This window comes from Anabrus simplex, chromosome 5, assembly GCF_040414725.1.
Source record: "Anabrus simplex isolate iqAnaSimp1 chromosome 5, ASM4041472v1, whole genome shotgun sequence".
Classification (NCBI taxonomy): Eukaryota; Metazoa; Arthropoda; class Insecta; order Orthoptera; family Tettigoniidae; genus Anabrus; species Anabrus simplex.
The window spans coordinates 133,428,353-133,452,117 of record NC_090269.1 but is presented as its reverse complement, the minus strand read 5'-3'; the positions used below and the strand labels follow the sequence as shown (position 1 = coordinate 133,452,117).

Sequence of the window (23,765 nt, the reverse complement as noted above, 5' to 3'; positions counted from 1 at the left end):
GCGGTTAAGGCGTGCTCGGTTCGCCCGGAAGGACGTGGGTTGGAATCCCCGTCAGGAAGTCGTAAAATTTAAGAAACGAGATTTCCACTACCGGAGGTTCACTCAGCCTACACCAAAAATGAGTACCAGGTTAATTTCTTGGGGCAAAGGCGGCCGGGCGTAGAGCTGACCACTCTACCCCATCAAGTGCCGAGGTTACGTATAGTGGAAGCCTTTACCTTCCACCCCTCCAAGGGCCTTCATGGCCTGTACGGAGATTGCTTTGCTTTTAACTAATTACTTTTACGGTTCCTGGAGACGCCGAGTACCAGGAGTTTGTCCCGTAGGCCTTCTTTTACGTGCCAGTAAATCTACCGACGCGAGGCTCACATGTTTGAGCACCTTCGAATACCATCGGACTGAATCAAGGTCGAACCTGCCAAGTTAAACTCAGATGGTCAGCACTCTACCATTTGAGTTACTCAGCCCAGCATGCTTTTCCTGGGATGATTGCCCAGTTGTACTTCCTTAAAAACAATAGACACCATCACCAAAACTCTTATTTTCCTGTAGACATGATGCTGTATAGGCTTTTGGGCTTATGCCGTGTCAAGAAAATTAGGTGAAATTCTTTATGTTTCGCAGGAAACTGTGTCCTGCGTCTTCAGAAGAAATCTCGACTGTCCACGAGAAAGGCTTCCTAAACAATGATGCTTTAAAATTTAGACGTATAAAATAGAAGTGGAAATAGTACGTTCAGTCGCCACCAGATGTCTCCCATGACGTGGTAAGAACGCTAACTTTCGAAGCGGAAGTTGACCGAACCATCAGTCTAAGCGATTCACATAAAGTGTGTACGTAACATATGAACTTGACAGGTGTATGATATAGACACAAGCCTGGAATGAGACTTCTGGCGCCGAGGAACGTACGAATTTGGCAAACACCGAGACGAAATAACAATAGTGAAAGGACAGAGAAGGGAACTACCTACGTAGATTCTTAATGGCTGGTAACGAGGTATTTCTTAATTGATAGCCGGTGTCCCTGTTGAAATTGTTATGATTTCTACGTATTTCCACAGCTTCCCGTATAATCCTGGACCTGTAGTGTCTAGTGTGGGTAAGATCTCGAGCATCTTGGAACATGACATCATGACCCGACGATAGAGCGTGCTCAGCTATTGCCGATTTGTCTGGTTGGTTGAGCCGAATATTACATTCGTGTTCTTTGATACGAGTACCAATGGACCGGCATGTTTGGCCGATGTATACCTTACCGCAAATACAGGGAATTTCGTATACCCCAGGATGTAAAAGAGGGGACAATTTGTCCTTGGTTTTACTCAGACTATGAGCAATTTTAGTGGCGGTGCCAAACACGGTTTTATATTGTGTTTACGGAGGACCTTGGCAATTCGATCTGTGGTGTTGTGAATGTAAGGCAAATAGGCAGTTCCCTTCACTTCTTCCTTCTGTGAGTTTTGCTTGGTCGTTTCTCTGGGATGCAGGGCTCTATGAATCTGCAAATCGCTGTAACGCGACTTCAAGCGTGTCCATCTCCACCTGGATATTTGCTGGCTCACAGATTCGTCTCGCTCTCTTGGCGAGTGTCGTGAGAATGCCTTGTTTTTATGCTGGATGATGGTGAGAATCTGCATGAAGATAGCGATTTGTGTGGGTAGGCTTGCGATAGACGGTATGTCCTAAGGAGCTGTCCGGTTTCTTTCTTACTAGAACATCCAAGAAAGGAAGGCATCCGTCCGACTCCATCTGCATAGTGAATTTTATTGAAGGATGTTGCTGATTTAGGTGGTTTAGAAATAGATTAAGTTTCTCAGGACCTTCTGCCAGACCACAGATGCATCATCAACATACCTCCACCATATCATAGGTTTAGAGGCTGTTAACCGCACTCGTCTCTTTCAACAAGAATACCCACCACCATCATCTGAACGAACGGTATCACCCCAGCAGTACAATTGGGGTTCAATTTTCGAAAGTGTGTGACGTATCGATTCATACTAGCTAGTGAATTATGTATATTATTGTACCGGGCGGTACACCTCTACACCGTTTATTTAAAAGTTGCGCCTGTTGAAACTCCTCTTCTGGAGGAAGGTTGAACTTTATCTATTCTATTAATTCTCTACTTTCTCAGAAGATGTCACCACGTGGAAAATTTTGAGTTTTTGAACTGTGTCACTTTTGATGTGTTTTTGTTTCGCTTGAAGTAAGAAGTGTGAACTTTCTCTTCTAGAGGACACTACTGAAGAATTACAATAGTGCAACCTAGTGCGAAATCAAAGAACTATTTTGTTGGAGAAATTTTTATTTCAAGAGTTTGTTCTTTGTTAAATTTCTTTCTGTCATGGTTTAAGTTGGCTGTATACCCCTCTTTTTCCCCTTATTTTGGATCTAGCCAATCCCGAATTTCTTTAATTAATTTTCCACCAATAATGTGTTTCTTCTTCCTCTATGTAGGGGTTTCTTTTCCCTAGCCAATAAAAACTTTGAGGGAGGGTGTTTTATTTCCCCTAACGCCTAGAATCTTCCGCGAGAGGATATAAACTGCTGATTTTGGGGTCTCCGGGCCACTTCTGTTCCATCTTTCAGTGTATTAAGTACATAGCAGGAGGCGGGAAGCGCCTCTTTCTTCTTCAGCCGTTCAACACCAGGTAATGGCCTATTAATAACTTCTTTTCTTGCTAGGTCGGCAGTTTAACACTCGCGGCGGGTTCGAAGCATTTCCATCATGTAACCTTTTCCTAAAATGTAATTACTCTTTTCATCTTTTTCTTGTAAAGCTACATATTGGGATAGAGAGTGCTAACCCTCTCGAGCTCCCACTCACATTTGTTTTGAGGTGAACTTATTTTCTCAAACTACTCTTCGTTTATGTAATGTAAAGTGTTCTTCTCTAAGTCACCTCTGTAGTATGGGATTAGCCCTTGCGTTAGCGGCCCAGAGCCAGATTAGGTTTTAAAAAAACAAAGTGTATTAGGAGTGCAAGATCGCCTCCTCTCAAATTGTTATTTTAGAGGTCATGTAATCAACCTTCCTTTCATGTAATAGACCTCTGTAGGTTGGGTATTTTACCCCTGTGAATACGTCCTTAGAGGACAGCTTGAAGGTAGAGTTTGGTGTGGCCTTTGAGAGGCTTAAATTTTAAGAGCGGATCGCTCTTTTGATAATGGAGTGTCATATGCCTCGTGGAGGCTTTTCTGTGTAATTCGGAGCCAGGGGCTCCTAGGGATGAATGGGGTTTTCTGCCCCTCTGTTAAAACTTGTGTTTGTGGTAAAACTGAGCTGATCGCTGAAGTCAGGGCGTGAAGCCCAAAACCTGTAAATATTGTATCTCCCCTTGTTTTGCTACATTGTACCTGCCATGTCTGTTATTGCTTGGTTTTTGAAAAGAAAATATAACCTAGTTAAATTTTAAATTAATTTTACATTAACTTTGATTCCGTAGTTTGAAACCCATTCACGCCCGCACCTTCTTACGCCTCTACCTACCGCTAAAACACGGTAACAAGTGGTAGCAGAGCGTGGTTGAATGGGTCTCAATTTAGCCCCTTTTGACGGCTAAACATTGCTTTGATTCGAACTCTAACAATTTTCTCAGTTGCTGGAATTTTTTGAGTTTTTCAAAATTGTTCTGTCATCATGCCCGGCCCTCGCGATGTTCTCCTCCTTAACTACTTGCGCAAAGAGGAGTTGATATACGAGTTAACTATCAGAAATGTGCAATCTGGAGGCACGGTTGCAATCGACACCAACAAGCTTAGAGAGTCCCTTGATTTGCCCATTTCCATCCCCAATTTGGGAGAGAAAGAAATTTACGACTCTCTTTCCACGATCACGGAGAATATTACTGGGCTAGCTTCCGTAGTTAGTTTTTTTGATGAAAATGATCCGTCTCCTAACCAAATTAAGCGTGTGCAAGGCAGATTATATCACTTTTCAAATAGAGTTAATGATCTGTTGTCTCTGAAAGTGAATGACGTTCAGAGGAAGCAAGCTAATACGCTCTTTGAAACTATTTCTGAATTGTCTAATAAGGTCACTCAATTGCTAACTGGGGAAGTTCCTCCCAAATCTGATCAGCCCACCATAGTGAATGTAAGTAGTGAGGAAGAACCTGCTAAGGGAGAAGGCAATAGGATAACCGTTGCTGCTCAAACTATCTCTGCCCCATTGGACAACGAGTCTGAACGCCGCACATCGTTGAACAATGTACGTGCTGAATTAACTTCTTTGCCATTGAAACCTTTAACGACTATGTCACCTGGGTTCAGCAGCTTGCCTCATCCATTGGCAATGTTGCTTAGAGGTATCTCTAAGTTTTCCGTCAACACCACCAGTGATGTAATTTCATTTTTAAGATTTCTAGTGGAATTTCAGGATCATGCTCTGGTTTTTTCTCTTTCGCCATGTCAAATTTTGCAAATTATCTATCCGTATGCTATTGGTATTCTCTCTGATAAAATCGTAAGAGCCATTGCCGAGCAATCATCTATTGAGGATTTCCATGCCCATTTGCTAGCTAACTTCATCCCGGCTAGGGCCAGGTCCTCCCTGATTCAGAAGTACTATTACCGTGTACAGCGCTTGGATGAAAACTTGGCTGATTTCATTCAAGATATCAAATTCTATACTAGGGTGTTTGCTCTGCACTTTCCTGAAGATCAGATAGTGCAGGCTATTGTAGAAGGTATTTCGCCATCCTACAGGTCATATTTGTGTTTCGCGGCGTGTCCGCAAACCTTCTCTGAACTTGAAGCATTGGCCGTCTCAGCGGAAGGAGTTAGATACGCCGATTCTTTGCGTGTCGCGAAAGAACCCCCGCCTTCCTTTAGTAACACTCGGCCTCCACCTCGCCGACCAGTCAATCCCCGTAAATGTTATGCTTGCGGGTCGCCTGACCATCTGCGGAATAAGTGTCCTCTGATCAAGTCAAGTGGGACAAGGAATGGAGCAGGGTCATCACAAGGCTGTTTTAAGTGTGGGGCCTTCTCACATATCGCCAAGAATTGCCCAAACTCAAATAGCACCCCCTCCTGCTCAACTTCTGGTGCAAATTCCAGCTATTCCAATAATAAAAAGTGACTAGTGGCGTCGGCTGAGCCGACTAATCCATCTTCCCGAGACTTAGCCCCTAGTAAACAGGTTGTAAATGCAGAGAACGACCAGCCTTCAAATTCATCTTTTGAATGCCCTAAAGAGTGTCTTAGGATTGCGGCGGATACCCCCGCACCTATTCCTTTTCTTAAGATTGAGTTAAATAACGAGCCTATAACAGCTCTCTTAGATTCAGGCAGTGTTTGTTCCATTATTTCGGCTGATTGGCATTCTAAATTGAAATCTGTTTGTAAACTCCCTGACTATGACTCATCTCCTGTTAAATATCTTTCGGCTAATTCATCTCCATTAGAAATTCTAGGTTCCTTACATGTCAAAATTCGGGTTTTTAAATTTACATGGAAGATCAAATTGTTTGTGGCCAAGCGTTTGTCTTGCCCCATCATATTGGGAGCGGACTTCATTTCTCACACTGGTCTTGTGCTCGATCTCCAGAGTAGGTCGTGCACATTCAAATTTGCGTCCAATTGTAGAATTCCCTTGTTAAAGTGTAATTCTGTATCATGTTCATCTATTTCGCCTACCCAGGATGAGATGTTGTTAGACCTTAGACATCTACCTGAGGAGCAGGCTGATAGTATTCGGAAACTGTGTCAGTCGTTTCCCGAGGTGTTCTCTGATACTCTTGGTGTTACTGACCTTATTGAATACAAAATTGAGGTTACGGATTCGATTCCTGTCCGTTTTCCACCGTATAGGCTATCTCCACCTAAAATGAAGGCTCTGAAAGAAATCATCGATCAGATGTTGAAGGATGGTATTATTAGGCCCTCTAAGTCAGCGTATTCTTCGCCTATTTTTCTAGTCCCGAAACCCCAAGGAGGCTTCAGGCCTGTCATTGATTACAGGGCTCTCAATCGGAAGGTGGTGTTGCAATCTGTGCCCCTTCCCGACCTTCATTCTTGCTTTTCATGGTTTCGTAAGGCCAAGTTCTTCACCATCTTGGACTTGAATCAGGCCTATAATCAAATTCCCCTTGCCGAAGAGTCTAAACATCTTACAGCGTTTGCCACGGACTGGAACTTATACGAATACAACCGCGTGCCTTTCGGGCTCCCCACGGGGGCAGCTGTGCTCACTAGGCTACTAGATAGGGTCTTTTCTGACATCAAATTTGAGTACTTATATCACTACTTGGATGATGTCGTCGTATTTTCCGAAACCTTTGAAGAACATCTAGATCATCTGCGAGAAGTTCTCAATCGCCTTCGTAAGGCTGGGTTAACTGTTAAGTTGTCCAAGGTTGCCTTTGCTAAGCCCTCTATGTCATTCCTAGGGCATATTGTGTCACCTGATGGTGTAGCAGTCGATCATTCTAGAACACAGGCCATCCGTGATTTTAAACCTCCCAAGGACATTAAAGGTATCGCTAGATTCATTGGTATGGTGAATTTCTTCAGGAAGTTTATTCCTAACTTCGCTAATAGAGCGGCGCCCTTAAACCTTCTTCGTAGGAAAGGCATCAAATTCGAGTGGGGACCTTCTCAACAAGCCGCTTTCGAAGATCTTAAATTAGCTCTCTGTAATGCCCCTGTACTTGCTATGCCGGATTTCTCGAAGAAATTCATCGTCCAAACCGACGCGTCGTCGTCGGCGGTAGCTGCAGTCCTTCTTCAAGAGACTGAACTAGGGAGGCGCCCCATCGCCTATGCATCTAGGTCTCTCTCGGCTCAAGAAGCAAAGTACTCCATATATGAGCTTGAAGGTTTGGCAGTTTTATTTGCCTTAGAAAAGTTCCGTCTCTATCTGGAACATGTCAAATTCGACTTGGAGACAGATAATCAAGCCTTAAGCTGGGTCTTAGGTAGGCCGCGTCGTACTGGTCGTATAGCCCGTTGGGCCATCCGTATTTCCGCCTTCCAATTCGATGTCAGGCATATCAGAGGTACCGAAAATGTTGTGGCTGATGGACTCAGCCGTATGTTTTCAAACGAGGTCGAGACCCATGAACCGGTCGACAGTTCATCACCTTCCGAGTCCATACTATCTGAGGTTAATGCCATCCTAACAGATGCTCCCATGCTCTTTAGGGATATCGAGAAATACCAACGTGAAGATCCGACGCTGGGTCCGATAATGGAAACCCTTTCTTCTGGGGAACATGTCGTCCCTTATGTTCTGAGGAATGGTGTTTTATGTTGCCCATCGAGGCATGATAAGATGATGAAGGTTGTCGTGCCAGCGGTTCTTGTGCCTATGATCTTCAAGTATTATCATGAGACCCCATTAGGAGGGCATCTTGGAATCTTTAAAACCCGGGAAAAAATTCGTGAAATGTTCATTTGGAAAGGTATGGACGGTGAAATCCGTGAACTTGTAAAAGCTTGTAAATCTTGTTTGCTTAGTAAACCCACCATGTCCACCAAGGTAGGCCTTTTGTCTTCGCATCAAGCGTCGCGCCCCATGGAACGCCTGTATATCGATTATGTAGGACCCTTCCCCCAGTCAAAGGGTAATGCTAACAAGTTCATCTTTGTGTGCGTAGATGGCTTTACTAGATTTTCTTGGTTATTTCCGACTAAGCTGGCTACCGCTCAGTCCACCATTACTTGCCTAAATTCTATTTTTGCTTCTTTTGGTCCGTGCCAATATATTGTATCTGATAATGCTAAGGCGTTCACATCAAATTTATTTCGTAAATTCTGCTTTGACTTGTCCATCTCTCATGTAACTACTTCTGCTTATTACCCTCAACCATCTCTGGCTGAACGGGTTAACCGTAATCTCAGGTCCGCACTTATTGCCTATCATCATGAAGATCATTCTAGGTGGGACACGTCCCTGCATTGGTTAGCTTTTGCTTTGAATTCGGCGGTTCATGAAGCTCACAAATTTACTCCAACTTCTTTGATGTTCAAGTTTGTTCCCAACTCGCCGCTCTCTAACCTCTGGTCTTTGAATGACATTCTCCCCGAGACAATAGATCCGGATAACATTAAAGATCTTTGGAAGAAGGCTAAAGCCAATCTTAAAGTATCTCATGAAAAGGTTAGGGAAAGGTATGATCGTGGACGGAGACCCACCACCTTGAAGGTAGGTGACCAGGTTATGGTCAAAAATTTTGTTCCCGCGGGCAAACTTGCCCCCAGATTTCATGGGCCTTGTATCATTCTCGATTTTCTTACGCCGGTTACCTTATTGCTAAGTAATCCAGCCACCGAGAGGATATTTAGGGTTCACCTGTCTCAGGTGAAACCGGTGTAATTTCTGTGTTAACTTGCTTCATATTATTTTGAAAGGATATGAAGGTTATATTTTTTTTTTGAGTTTCACTTTTACGGCATTCTGCCCCTTCTATAGGATTTTGTTTCTTATGTAAGCATGTTTGTGAAACCTGCCCCGACCCATTAAACTGCCATCCTGTCTTTGCCACGGCCATTACCACGCTCCCGTCTCCTGCTCCACTCTACACAGTGGCTTAATGAATACCATGAATATCTGCACGCCGCTGGCCCCTCACTCTCTCTACAAGCCTGTACCCTCAAAGGAAATGATTGTCCAACACAATTCTGCCGCCTAGCTTTAATGTTTCAGCGCCCCCGCAGCCGCGCAGCGCCGTGCAGCGACTGGGGAGGGGGATGGGCCCCCTCCTCTCCAGCGAGGACGACATGTGCACGGCGAGCCGGAGCTCACCTCCCGGCCAAGGCTGATGTGCGGCGCACGACCTGCTACATGCCCGCAGCCTGTATCTGTTCACCGCGGGCGCGGCGTACTTCAACACCTCTGCTCCCCTCATAGTGCGGGCGAGCGGTATCTCAGGGTACTTGAGGGGTCCGAGCGGCCTCCTTTGGACGCAAGCTGCAACGGCCGGTCCGGCCATTCGACTCAATCTACATCAACTACATGGACAGTCACCATAAGCGATAACTACATTTGGGAATTCAACAGCAATATTTGGTGGACCGTGCAAAAAATTTTTCTTCACTTCTAAGTATTAAAAGTTTATCTTCAGAAATTCAAATTCTACAAACATAAAGACTTTCATTCACCTGCAACAACAACATTTTGAAACTGAATTAAGAAATCTTGTAAATGCTTCTGCTATCTATCTTCGTATCAACATCATTACTTGGACTTTGTTTCAAACTGATTTCATGTGTCACCCCTGGAGGAACTTTTGGGGGGGGAGGTCTGTACCGGGCGGTACACCTCTACACCGTTTATTTAAAAGTTGCGCCTGTTGAAACTCCTCTTCTGGAGGAAGGTTGAACTTTATCTATTCTATTAATTCTCTACTTTCTCAGAAGATGTCACCACGTGGAAAATTTTGAGTTTTTGAACTGTGTCACTTTTGATGTGTTTTTGTTTCGCTTGAAGTAAGAAGTGTGAACTTTCTCTTCTAGAGGACACTACTGAAGAATTACAATAGTGCAACCTAGTGCGAAATCAAAGAACTATTTTGTTGGAGAAATTTTTATTTCAAGAGTTTGTTCTTTGTTAAATTTCTTTCTGTCATGGTTTAAGTTGGCTGTATACCCCTCTTTTTCCCCTTATTTTGGATCTAGCCAATCCCGAATTTCTTTAATTAATTTTCCACCAATAATGTGTTTCTTCTTCCTCTATGTAGGGGTTTCTTTTCCCTAGCCAATAAAAACTTTGAGGGAGGGTGTTTTATTTCCCCTAACGCCTAGAATCTTCCGCGAGAGGATATAAACTGCTGATTTTGGGGTCTCCGGGCCACTTCTGTTCCATCTTTCAGTGTATTAAGTACATAGCAGGAGGCGGGAAGCGCCTCTTTCTTCTTCAGCCGTTCAACACCAGGTAATGGCCTATTAATAACTTCTTTTCTTGCTAGGTCGGCAGTTTAACACTCGCGGCGGGTTCGAAGCATTTCCATCATGTAACCTTTTCCTAAAATGTAATTACTCTTTTCATCTTTTTCTTGTAAAGCTACATATTGGGATAGAGAGTGCTAACCCTCTCGAGCTCCCACTCACATTTGTTTTGAGGTGAACTTATTTTCTCAAACTACTCTTCGTTTATGTAATGTAAAGTGTTCTTCTCTAAGTCACCTCTGTAGTATGGGATTAGCCCTTGCGTTAGCGGCCCAGAGCCAGATTAGGTTTTAAAAAAACAAAGTGTATTAGGAGTGCAAGATCGCCTCCTCTCAAATTGTTATTTTAGAGGTCATGTAATCAACCTTCCTTTCATGTAATAGACCTCTGTAGGTTGGGTATTTTACCCCTGTGAATACGTCCTTAGAGGACAGCTTGAAGGTAGAGTTTGGTGTGGCCTTTGAGAGGCTTAAATTTTAAGAGCGGATCGCTCTTTTGATAATGGAGTGTCATATGCCTCGTGGAGGCTTTTCTGTGTAATTCGGAGCCAGGGGCTCCTAGGGATGAATGGGGTTTTCTGCCCCTCTGTTAAAACTTGTGTTTGTGGTAAAACTGAGCTGATCGCTGAAGTCAGGGCGTGAAGCCCAAAACCTGTAAATATTGTATCTCCCCTTGTTTTGCTACATTGTACCTGCCATGTCTGTTATTGCTTGGTTTTTGAAAAGAAAATATAACCTAGTTAAATTTTAAATTAATTTTACATTAACTTTGATTCCGTAGTTTGAAACCCATTCACGCCCGCACCTTCTTACGCCTCTACCTACCGCTAAAACACGGTAACAATTATAATTAACCGGGCTGAATGTCTCAGACGGATGAGGCGCTGGCCTTCTGACTGTACCTTGGCAGGTTCGATCCTTGCTCAGGCCGGTGGTATTTAAAGGTGTTCAAATACGTCAGCCTTGTGTCGGTAGACTTACTAGCAGTAAAAGAAGACCTGGGGGACTAAATTCTGGCACCCTCGGCGTCTCCGAAGACCGTAAAAGTAGTTAGTGGACGCAAAACCAACCACAACATGATTACTTTTACTTCTTCTCCTCGTTTCGGTCTTGTATGGACCACGCTATTTCAACTGCTTTCTCCGTCTATCTTTCACATTTGTCCAGTATTCCCGCATTCTTCTCCGGTGAGCACCCCTCTCTTCTTCAGTCCACTTCTTGCCGCTTTTCATTTTGGGCGTCCGGCTCCATGGCTAAATAGCGTGCTGGCCTTTGGTCACAGGAGTCCCGGATTCGATTTCCGGCAGGGTCGGGAATTTTAACCATAAGTGGTTAATCCCCTTGGCACGGGGACTGGGTTTATGTGTCGTATTCATCATCATTTTATCCTCATCATGACGCGCAGGGCACCTACGGGGGTCAAATCAAAAGACCTGCACCTGGCGAGCCGAAGTCCTCAGACATATCCCGGTACTAAAAGCCATACGCCATTTTTAATTTTATTTTGGGTTTTGACTGAAAACTCTGTACTTCCCCAAGTTTCTTCTTCAAAGATTCACGTTCCAAGATGTCCTCATGTGAGATCTTGTAGGTCTTTTTCCACCTCTATAAACCAGATCCCTTTGGTTTTCTTTCCCTCAATGTAGGTGCAGATTTGATTGGACAATCTTCCGGAGCTCTTTCGTGGCAAGCGGCCATAAAAAGAGATTCTCCTTTTGCGTATGGTGTCCGTTACCTTCTGCACGTGTAGATACAGTTCATCTTCTGTACTCTCCTTGTTCTTTGACCAGGCCCAAGATATTTTTTAAAATCTTCCTCTCTTTGGCTTCCAGTTGTTCTGCCAGGCCTTTCTTATTCATCGCAAGCCATTCTGATGCATTTAGCGCCTCCGGTCGAATAACGGAATAACGGTACAGTAGTGCCTCAGTTTATTATTATTATTATTATTATTATTTTATAAAAATAATTTACAACTTTCTTAGCAGTCGGTTGCTTGGTTGAATGACTAGTGTACTGGCATTCGATTCAGAGGGCCCCAGCCTCGGTTCCTGGATGGACTGGGGATTTTAATTGCAAATGGTTAATAATTATTTGTCTCACGTTTCTTCATCTGCACACAATACACCACACTACCAATCACATGAGGTTGGTGTCAGGAAGGCCGTTAAATTTGGCCAAACCCCCATCTAGTACCGCCCCCAATCTTCTTCTTTTCTCACACCTTGTGAGGCCGCAAGTGCGGAATGTGTCGCACATGTGGATTTGGCCCTGTTTTACGGACGGATGCCCTCCTTGACGCTAACCCTATTTGGAGGGATATAATTACTATTGTGTGTTTCTCTGGTGGTTGGCAGTATGGTCTGTTGTGTGAATATGAAGAGGAGAGTGTTAGCACAAACACAAAAAACCAGTCCCCGAGCCAGAAGAATTAATCACACGCTATTAAAACCCCCGAACCAACCGAGAATCGAACCCGCGATCCTCTGAATCGAAGGCCTCAACGCTGACCATTCAGGCAAGGAGTATTTTTTTTTTTTTTTTTTTTGCAAGTTGCTTTACGTCGCACCGACAGAGATAGGTCTTATGGCGACGATGGGACACGAAAGGGCTAGAAGTAGGAAGGAAGCGTCCGTGGCCTTAAGGTACAACCACAGCATTTGCCTGGTGTGAAAATGGGAAACCACGGAAAACCATCTTCAGGGCTGCCGGCAGTGATGTTCTAACCCACTATCTCCCGAATGCTGAACACTGGCCGCACTTAAGTGACTGCACCTATCGAGCTCGGTGGCAAGGAGCAGGTACCGAGCCCAATATATAGAGGAACATACCAGGAATAAGGAGATACTGTATGAAACTTTCTTAGCATTAGGTCAAATGAGTTTTCTGTACAGAATGACGTAGCGCGCTAGTGGAATGAAGGAAATGAGCTGATTACGCTTGTGTCACGTCAAGCTTGGAACAATGTCTGTAAAACATATATTTTTACACTGGTAACTGGTTAACGTCACACTAAGACGACCAGTTTTCCGTGATGCTAGGAAAAGAGAACTGTGACTCGAAACGTGGCAGCTACGATCTAAATAAAGGCACATCGCCAGGATTTGTCCGATGTGAAGTTGGGAAACAACATATTATTTTGGGGGTTGCCAACGGCAGGGCTTAAATCCATCACCGCCCGATTGCAAGCTAGATACACGACGCGTACCGCGTTGCACACTCGTTCGGTATGCACAAAAATATAGGAGTCTGATAACTATGGGTGTTCCAAGAACCGTACTTCAACAATAATAACTTTACCAATTTACGTATTGTGTGCGTTTAGTGCATTCTATCCAATGTTATCTGGATATTTGTTACTGGGAACGAAATACTAATAGTGCTGATGCGACCAGTCTTATTATACGCTGGAATTTGGTCCATGACAAGAGATCAAAGACTTTGATGTCTCATATTTAAGCGATCCTAGATATTAACCGGCTCTGGTGAGATTCAACTCCGTATAGCTGACGAATGTTCAAATAGGGACCCTAGTGAAATTTCTGTCTTTGATTATAATTTTAGCCTGATTAAGAACTAATTCCGTGAGAATTTCTTAGCCGCCTTATATTCAAAGGGCCCAGTTTTCGAATCCTGGCCGGGAGCGAATTTTAGCCATATTTGGTTTATTCCTTTAGCTCAGGCCTGTTTGTGATCGTCTACAAAATCCATAGTACAGTAAAACTTGCTCAAAGCGGACTCTCAAGGGACCACATTTTTTTTCCCGAATCATACAAGTTTCCACATTACACAACTGAGTAGAGATGGGTTCGATTCCCACCTCAGCCATCCTCGAAGTGGTTTTCCGTGTTTTCCCACTTCTCCTCCAGGCAAATGCCGGGATGGTACCTAACTTAAGTCCACGGCAGCTTCTTTCCCTCTTCATTGTGTATCCCTTCCGATCTTCCCACCCACCCTCCACAAGGCCCCTGTTCGGCATAGCAGGTGAGGGGCCGCCTAGGCGACTGGTCCTCCTCCCCAGTTGTATCCCTGACCGAAAGTCTCACGCTCCAGGACACTGCCCTTGAGGTGGTAGAGAAGGGATCCCTCGCTGAGTCCGAGGGAAAAAACCAACCATCGAGGTTACACGGATTTAGAAAGAAAGATTATAGACTCCTAGTGTACCAGTAGTCATACTTCAATACCACTGCGCACGAGCAAGGCGATGATGATGCTTGTTGTTTAAAGGGGCCTAACATCTAGGTCATCGGCCCCGCATTTTAATTAAAAAATAAACAAGTTTCAAGTGAGGTTACAGACTTGCATTGCTAGTTTGAATGCAAATATGCTGTCCCAGATAAACAAATTTATGTAATGAATTCAGTGCTTGAGGGGTTATGAACAAGAAACACTGCTTTTTGCTAAAGCAAGCTCTGTAACGCTGACACAGTTCACCAGTGATGTGAGAGAGACAGCGTGGCCCGGTTTGCCATCGGCGAAATCCCTTTCGATTCTCTTTAAGTATGGAAAGTGAAATGGCAGGAAATGGAGCTACTAATTAGACGTTGTGGCACACTAAACTTGGTCGAGACCATATTATTATTATTATTATTATTATTATTATTATTATTATTATTATTATTATCATTATTATTATTATTATTATTATTACTCCATGGGGGTGGTAGAATACATTCACGTGTCACCTTCCCTCCGTAAGGAGACCAGGGGATCTGAATTTGGGAGCGTGGGTTGGCGACCACGGTTCTCCTAGCTGGGTCTTGCATTGCTCCCACTTATGCCATGATCCCCACCTTCGTCTTTCCTACGCGACCTTACTTGGCCAACTCTTGTTCTTTTCCGACCCCGACGTTGTTAGATGTGCGAGGCTAATGGAGCCCTTTCGTGGAACTTCCTTCTCTCTTGCTGATGCCTACAATCTTCGGAGGATCGGACTTCTCAGACGTTTCCTCTGATCTAGACTAAGGGAAATTGGTTACATAATTGCACTTGATGTTAAATGACCATCACCTTCTAGCCCCATCATCCTTTTCTTCACATGTCCATACTCTCTTAACTACCTTATCCTCTCATTTTCTCTCTTGATATGGTCAGTCCTGGCGTTACATGTCTTTCATACCATTCTGCTTGCAGAAACACGTATTCTCCTCGTACATCAAAAGCTGGAATAACAACGACTTGTGTTGAACTTAACAGGCATTCTCTTATTACATACGCCTGTCTCCACCTCTCTCCCCAGCAGCGGCCGGCCCTCAAGAACTCCCGGACGCTGTCCTCCGTAGAGAACGGAAAGGTTCTTTTATACACTTCTATCGACATTTGAAGTCAAATATTGTACTCGAATAATGCTAAAGTAATTACACTTCATTGTAAAACTGTAAATTCCCATCAGTAAGGAAGAATGTTCGGCAATATCAAACTTAGGTGACTGACTTTCAGCGCGCAGTTCACTGGTAAATGTCTTCAGGTTGAAGATAAGGCGCGGAATATCGAGCTTCCGTCCGAGGATATAGTGCTGGTGAAGGGGTTGAGATGAAAGGGGGAAGCGTGCTGGAGGGCAGTTTCGTGGGGTAGAAGGGTGTGGGAAGAGGCTTTCACGTGGGCGAAGTCCGTAGCAGCCAAGATGTCCTCACAAACCCCGATACCAGCATGCGCCAGCCAAATCTCCATAGTTGCATACAATAAAATTAAATAATAATTAATGACCTTGTTTAGCATATTATTTATATTTTAAGAAGAAAATAATAAATAATAATATTGAAAAGTAACATTTGAGACCAGGAATTTTGACTCAGATTGGGCCTCTGGCTTCCATCCCGCGTTTTTTCAGGGTTGGCAGCAGTGAATTAGTTTGTTTTCGCACGGAAGACTTGAATGAGTGGTCAGTAGCAAAGAAAGATGCGTGGGAAAAAGTACTGTGGCTGCCCGCCCACCCGCACCCCGAACTGAGAGTCCACGGCTGTCTCTCTCTCCCTCTCTCTCTCTCTCTCTCTCTCATTTCTAGACAAGTTTTCACCTCCTAAGAGACGGATGCCTATCCCGAGGGCGGCGAATCAACTCCACGCACGGATACCGTGCATGTTTACAACGATGACCCTCAAAACAGTGTTGGAACTCAGATATGAACCTAATCTAGAAGAACAAAAATATTCGAATGGGCGTTTGAACTTTGGTCGTTATTCAATACCAGCTATTTTCATTATAATACATGTATTATAATATTCCATTGTTCAACACTTGCTCTTTTCAGACTCTAATCTAGAGGTGTGACAAACTGTTATTTTTGTGTAACTGCTACATCTGTCACTGCTACAATAAAGTAACAGTGAAAAGTAACAGTTAAAAATAACGTCCAATGTTACTCACCTTTTATTGGTCACAGGCTGGTCATGGCTTCAAGCTTGTCTCTTTCCACCTGTGTTGCGAAGCCCCATTCATTCATTCGCACATGCGCGCACGCATCACTACACTGTTGAAAGTCGGTGCAGCAAAACACGCATGACTATTTGCTATAAAGTTAACGAGAGGCAGACAACGGATGAAATGAGAAGACAACATAGCGCCTTTTCTGAAATCTAGAGGAGTGAGTTTGACACTGCCCCGGTCAAGGATAGAAGATAAGAAAACATGATGATCTGTCTGGCAAACCTCGACACAAACCGGTACAAGAGGATCGATTAAGTAAAATGAAGTAATGTTATGTTATCTATAATAACAATATGGAAAGTTAGCATACTAATTTATTTATAGTACAAGAAAAATTATACAGTGAAACTTATAATAATATTATAGTGTAGGTAGCCCTGCGCGATGTCTGAGTCAACGATTACCCCTGAGCAGTTGAATATGTCAATATGTGAATATGTATAATATACTCTATAGTGTATTTGAATTAAAAAGCAATCTCCTACGAAAGCGCTCTCACTTGGAAGACATGCGTACTGTTTGAACTCTGAAGGTCACATTCTGTGTCTGTAAGCTGCTACTAGTGACGGTTCCCACTTCCCAATTACTGTTTTCATTAGTACGTTATTCTATTGTCGTTACTCGGTAACCTGTTATTTTTTGTCCTCGTTACATTTGTAACAGTGACAGGCATGTAACTGTGACAAAGTAACTGCTACGTTATTTTTCAGCCATCTCTACTCTAGTCCAAACTTATCCAACGTTATATGGAGACCATCGAGTTATTGCTATGTTTCCGATTGCTTGTGCTCGGCATCTTTTCCCCCGACTGCTCGCATGTAATTCTTCTTTCTCCCGCCTCTAGGAGATTAGTTCACGAAGCTTAGAGGTTCCTTTACTTTTCCAACTTGAATGGTCCTTCAGTATATTATCGTTTGCAGTATTTGTACGTTACTCGTAATCAAAGCCTCGCAATCGATTATCTACTTAGTTGTGGATATTGGGCTTTCCTTTCGCTGACATTTTTATTTTATTTTATATTTAGTTAACACATTTACAACTCTTGTTTCACCTACAGGTATATCACGGGATATTTACAGTTATGATAACAACATATAGATAAATTATTGAAGTGAGCGGAAGATTTTCTTGAGGAATTCTTTTACTTCGACAGTGTTCCAGTGGTATTTCACAATCGTTGGCGGGGGAGTTGTTCGTATCACAGCTGGTCGTTGTCTTGAGTACGTGGTGCATTCAGTCAACAGGTGTCCAGCAGTCTGCAGAGTGGTGAATAATAATAATAATAATAATAATAATAATAATAATAATAATAATAATAATAATGTCCGCCTCTGTGGTGTAGTGGTTAGCGTGATTAGCTGCCACCCCCGGAGGCCCGAGTTCGATTCCCGGCTCTGCCACGAAATTTGAAAAGTGGTACGAGGGCTGGAACGGGGTCCATTCAGCCTCGGGAGGTCAACTGAGTAGAGGTGGGTTCGATTCCCACCTCAGCCATCCTGGAAGTGGTTTTCCGTGGTTTCCCACTTCTCCTCCAGGCGAATGCCGGGATGGTACCTAACTTAAGGCCACGGCCGCTTCCTTCCCTCTTCCTTGCCTATCCCTTCCAATCTTCCCATCCCTCCACAAGGCCCCTGTTCAGCATAGCAGGTGAGGCCGCCTGGGAGAGGTACTGGTCATACTCCCCAGTTGTATCCCCCGACCAAGAGTCTGAAGCTCCAGGACACTGCCCTTGAGGCGGTAGAGGTGGGATCCCTCGCTAAGTCCGAGGGAAAAACCGAACCTGGAGGGTAAACAGATGATGATGATAATAATAATAATAATAATAATAATAATAATAATAATAATAATAATGTTATTTGTTTTACGTCCCACTAACTACTCTTTTACGGTTTTCGGAGACGGCGAGGTGCCGGAATTTAGTCCCGCAGGAGTTCTTTTATGTGCCAGTAAATCTACCGACGTCCGCCTCTGTGGTGTAGTGGTTAGCGTGATTAGCTGCCACCCCCGGAGGCCCGGGTTCGATTCCCGGCTCTGCCACGAAATTTGAAAAGTGGTACGAGGGCTGGAACGGGGTCCACTCAGCCTCGGGAGGTCAACTGAGTAGAGGTGGGTTCGATTCCCACCTCAGCCATCCTGGAAGTGGTTTTCCGTGGTTTCCCACTTCTCCTCCAGGCGAATGCCGGGATGGTACCTAACTTAAGGCCACGGCCGCTTCCTTCCCTCTTCCTTGCCTATCCCTTCCAATCTCCCCATCCCTCCACAAGGCCCCTGTTCAGCATAGCAGGTGAGGCCGCCTGGGCGAGGTACTGGTCATACTCCCCAGTTGTATCCCCCGAGCAAGAGTCTGAAGCTCCAGGACACTGCCCTTGAGGCGGTAGAGGTGGGATCCCTCGCAAAGTCCGAGGGAAAAACCGAACCTGGAGGGTAAACAGATGATGATGATGATGAAATCTACCGACACGAGGCTGACGTATTTGAGCACCTTCAAATACCACCGGACTGAGCCAGGATCGAACCTGCCAAGTTGGGGTCAGAAGGCCAGCGCCTTAACCGTCTGAGCCACTCAGCCCGGCAGTGGTGAATCCATTATGTTTATTTTATGCAGATAGCTGCCTCTGTGGATCAGTGGTAGAGTGTCGGCCTCCCGATTCCAAGATAGCGGGTTCAAACCCGGCAGAGGTAGTCGGATTTTTGAAGGGCGGAAAAAAGTCCATTCGACACTCCATGTCGTACGATGTCGGCATGTAAAAGATCTCTGGTGACACACTTGGTGTTTACCCGACAAAATTCATTAAATCTCAGCCATAGACGCCCAAGAGAGTTTCGGTTTACTCGGTCTACCATCTAGTGGGGGCCTAGAGTAAAACGGAACGTCGAAATTGACGAGCAGACAGCCAGATGGCGTCAAATCGAAATGTCTGCACACCTTAGCTGAGGACATACGATTATTATTATTATTATTATTATTTTATTATTTTATGCAGATAGGATTTAAAGCGACCATGATTTGTAATAAACTGGGTGGTTATGAAGTTGGACCAGAAAGATGATGACAGTCTGTGTGGTATATTAGGAATTAATTTTTGTATGGAAGGAATCTTCGGAGCTGGTATATATGGAGTTCCAAATTGTTGTATAGTATTCAGTTAATACTTGTTTGGCATCAATTAGAGGCGGTGATTTGTAGTCTATTGTAGATTTATAGCTGGCAGCGATCTTGGCAAGATAGTCAGCTCTCTCGTTCGCCCGAAGTCCTGTATGTCCTTTAATCCAGTGAAGAGTAATCTTGTTCGTTTTGTTACTGCCACTTGAAAAAAAAATTCCTTTTGTGTCAAATATCACGACTTATTATTATTATTATTATTATTATTATTATTATTATTATTATTATTATTATTATTATTATTATTATTATTATCGTACACAGTTGAGTTTCTGCACATCGAGATGGATGATGTTATGTTTATGAAAATCCACATTCTGCAAAGGTGACATTCTCAACATTTTATTTACAGGCTGAATCGTCCAAAGAGTTCAAGGAGAGGATTGGTCCCATAGCTAAAACCTGTCAAACAGAAGTGAAGGCTACAGACGGTGAGTATCTCGTTAAGCACTGTATAGCATAAAAAAATATACCTTTAGGAGATTTCCCCCTCGAAATTATGCTTAACTCACATAATGAAGTGACTTCGACCGTTTGAAGTCAATCATACGAAGCAGAAAAGTCAAACGTAGTAGTAGTAGTAGTAGTAGTAGTAGTAGTAGTAGTAGTAGTTATTCATTCATTACGTACTTTACATATTTAAAGGATTCTGTTTCTTATATACATAGCCCTTCTAATAACATTAACAATGAATACTTAAAGAAATCAATCTCATAACTAGGTATCTATTAAATATTATTATTATTATTATTATTATTATTATTATTATTATTATTATTATTATTATTATTATTATTATTATTATTATTATTATTACCAACCTCAATAGAGTAGAGTCACGATATCAGCAATACCATGCAAGGTGAAGCGTTGCGTGTGGTAATTTAAAATGTTAATTATAAAAAATATACATTGAGTGATCAAAAGTTATGGGAAGACGCTGAATGTGATGTTCATAACGAGTTGCTCCTCCGCGAGCAGCAATACGGCGAAGCATCGACTCTACAAGGTGTTAGAATCGTTCTGGAGGGACCTGGACCAACGCATCTTGCACTGCTACCCACAATTATTAGTCTTATGTAGTTGGTGCGGTGTTCATGGGGCGTACACCAGCATCGAGAGCATCCCATAAATGCCCCAATGGATTAAGATAGGGGGATCTAGAGGGCCAATCCATGGTCGTAACTTCACTGGAGTGCTTCTGCAACCATCTGGGTGCCACCACAGAGCGGTGACATGGCTCATTGTCCTGTTCGAAGATGGCATCTCTATCGGGATATTTAGAGCCAGAAAGGGATGCACATGGTCTGAAAGAATGTCCACATAAAGTGCACCTGTCAGCGCTCCCTGCAGGCGAACAGTGGGGCCTAATTGAGACCATGAAAGCGCCGCCCAGACTAGAAGTGAACCACCTCCTGCCTGGACACAACCTTGTTGACACGCAGGATCCATAGCTTCGTGCGCCACATGCCACACTCTCACGCGCCCTTCAGCTCGACACAATTGTAATCGGGATTCATCGGACCATACCACACGCCGCCACTGTTCCATGATCCATTGCCGATGTTCGTTGGCCCATGCACGTCCTTGAGCTCTGTGTCGAGGTGTCGGCAAAGGGACACAAGTTGGTTGTCGGCTGGTGAAGCCTATGCGGTGCAGTTGCCTCCTTACAGTCCTGGTAGAAATGGGTTCCTGACACCCAACATTTATCTAGGCGGTGATCTGACTCATAGTAGCCCGTCGAGCGCCCAGTATGGTTCTGCGGAGGTGACGTGATGTCCGTAGGTTAAACATCTTTGGTCCCGTGCGGTGGTCTATGCGGGTGGTAACAGGTGTCTCTCAGCGACATTGAAGATCCACCCTCGACACTGTTGACCTCGGAAACCCGAATTCGCGTGTAATCTCCGCAACGCTATGACCTATGCGCTGTGCGCTGATGATCATCCCATTTTCACGACACTGGCATCTGCGACAGACTGCTCAGCTACACCGCAGCTGGCCTCAGTGTACAGGGGTCATACACGGTGCATTTTCTGATGGGACACCCCTTCCCGTGAGTTTTGGCCACTCAGTGTATATTTAACAATGATTCCTCAAGTATGGGTATGGGGGTAATATAAACAGTGTATGGTGGAACTTAGAACAGAAACTGAACATGATGGCATGTTGTTTTCATTTAGTTATTTATCCATGACAAATAATTTAAGACGCTTCAGAATGATTTTATGGCTTAATGAATTTGTTTGTAAAGAACTGGTAAGGACATTAAATAATTTTGAAGTGAAGTACAAGAAATTTCATTTTGTTATGCTAGGTTTTGGTTTGTACAATGTACAATGGTGGTACATCTTACTGCGCGTTAAACATTCATGGTTAATGTTCTCAATTATAGTTTTATTTTTGTATTCAAACTGATTACAACAACGGAACAAGTAGTAAAATATACACTTTTGTTCTCGTATTGATGTATTCTCGAGCTGTCGTTTTCTTTTTACATTATTGCGAGGAACCGTATTTTCTTTAGCGTAAGTGATACTTGACGTGTTAAGAATAACGATGTTATTGGTGTTACGTCCCAATAACTACGTTCACTTCTTCTTTTTGGAGACACCAAGCTGTTGGATTTTCTTTACGTGACGGTAAATCTATCGGCATGAGACTCGCTAATTTCAGCACCTTCAAATACCATTGGACTGGGCTAGGATTAAATCCCCTATTTGGACTCAGTAAGCCAGTGCTGTAGTGTCTGAGCTACTCATTCCGAGACACCAACTTGGCAGGTTCGATCCCGGCTCAATATATGAATATGCTGAAATGCAACAGCCTCGTGTCGGTAGATTTACTGGGACGTAAAAGAACTCCTGCGGGACTAAATTCCAGCACCTCGGCGTCTCTAAAATCCGAAAAAGAACGTAAAGCCAATAACATTATTATAAACAGTCAGTCCGACGTTTGATGCTTTGTGGAATTTCATAAAGTTGGCCCTCGATATGAATAAACATACAGCTAGATCTATAGTGTAATTGAATCAGTCGGCGGAGAAAGGAACTTAAACAATTTTTCTCACATATAAAAGAATTCTTTTCGAGAACGTGTAATCCTTGTGTCTTCGTGCACATCCTCTGTCAAGACGACCAACAGTTTGAAATGGAATATTGTGAAACACCTTTCTGAAATAATGTTCTTAATTCCTTTCTCCATTCGGTAGCCATTTTCAAGCCATAACACAGTGTCTTCAGAGGAAGATACAGCAGGTCCCTACTCCGTTTTAAGAGGATGTACTCCAAATAATGAGTCAAATGGCAGACAAATCACAAATATGTTCTATTTACAGGCCTGTATCACTGAATTTAAGGACTGTTTTGAGCAAGACTAGTAAACTAATACCATGTCGTAGCAATTAAAATTACCATTCGAGAGTTTCTTGTCAACTTCATTCCTTTATCCTCAGGTTAAGGAGTAAGCTTCCTTACGTTTCCCGTATAAAGAATAGGCGGGCATGATTTGTTTTATCACAGCAAGGTATCACTTGGGTAGTTTAATATATCTAGAAAGCAATAATCTAAACTTGACTTAGTTTCTTTATCCACGGATCGATTCAACTGCGGGATGGCAGGTTCACTTCGTCTTCTCACCTTAAAGCCTGTCGTGCCATATTTTGAGGGGTGGGTGTGGAAAATTTATGATCAAAGATGATAAATTCATAGCGTTGTGGACGTTGGATAAAATATGAGATGGCTAAATATATTCGTGTATAATAGACATGTTACCTAATAAGGTCGTAACAGATATTGGTGAGGGTGTTTTTTATTCGATCAGAGTATTTAGAAACCAGTAGACCTATTAATTTCCTGCTACGGCGTCAGTCAGAAGGATAGCTTCTTGCCATTAGTTTACGGAATACTTGATCATAAGTGAAACTTTCCTAGTAAGAAATTTGATTTCGACCATACTTATAACTACTGAACTCTATGCTGATCCTCCTAAGGATGGGGGCTGTGGAACACGGTATCCCCTGCCTGTATTAAGAGGCGACTAAGAAGAGCCCCAGGGGCTCTTAACTACGGAGCATAAGTTGGAGACCAAGAGGCCCTTAGCTGAGTACTGTAATTATTTCCACTTACTTGTGCCATGCTCCTCACTAGTACGACCTCTCAACTCTTGTTCTTTTCCCACCCCGATGGTATTAGGTCGGTTAGCGGGTTAGCGTTAATAGAGGAAGGTTGCTCAGTTGTACTTCCCCTTAAAACAGTGATCACCACCACCTCAGTGATCCAACAAGTCT

At 43.5% G+C, this 23,765-nt stretch overlaps 1 protein-coding gene across 1 annotated transcript in view; it reads left to right on the top strand.

Moving 5' to 3' along the window:
* LOC136874686 (general odorant-binding protein 19d) overlaps positions 1 to 23,765 on the top strand; it is a 51,229-nt gene that overhangs the window by 5,574 nt on the left and 21,890 nt on the right. The window contains exon 2 of the mRNA XM_067148326.2: positions 19,833 to 19,911. Coding sequence (XP_067004427.2) covers positions 19,833 to 19,911 — 79 coding nt within the window. The remainder of the gene's footprint in view (positions 1 to 19,832; positions 19,912 to 23,765) is intronic.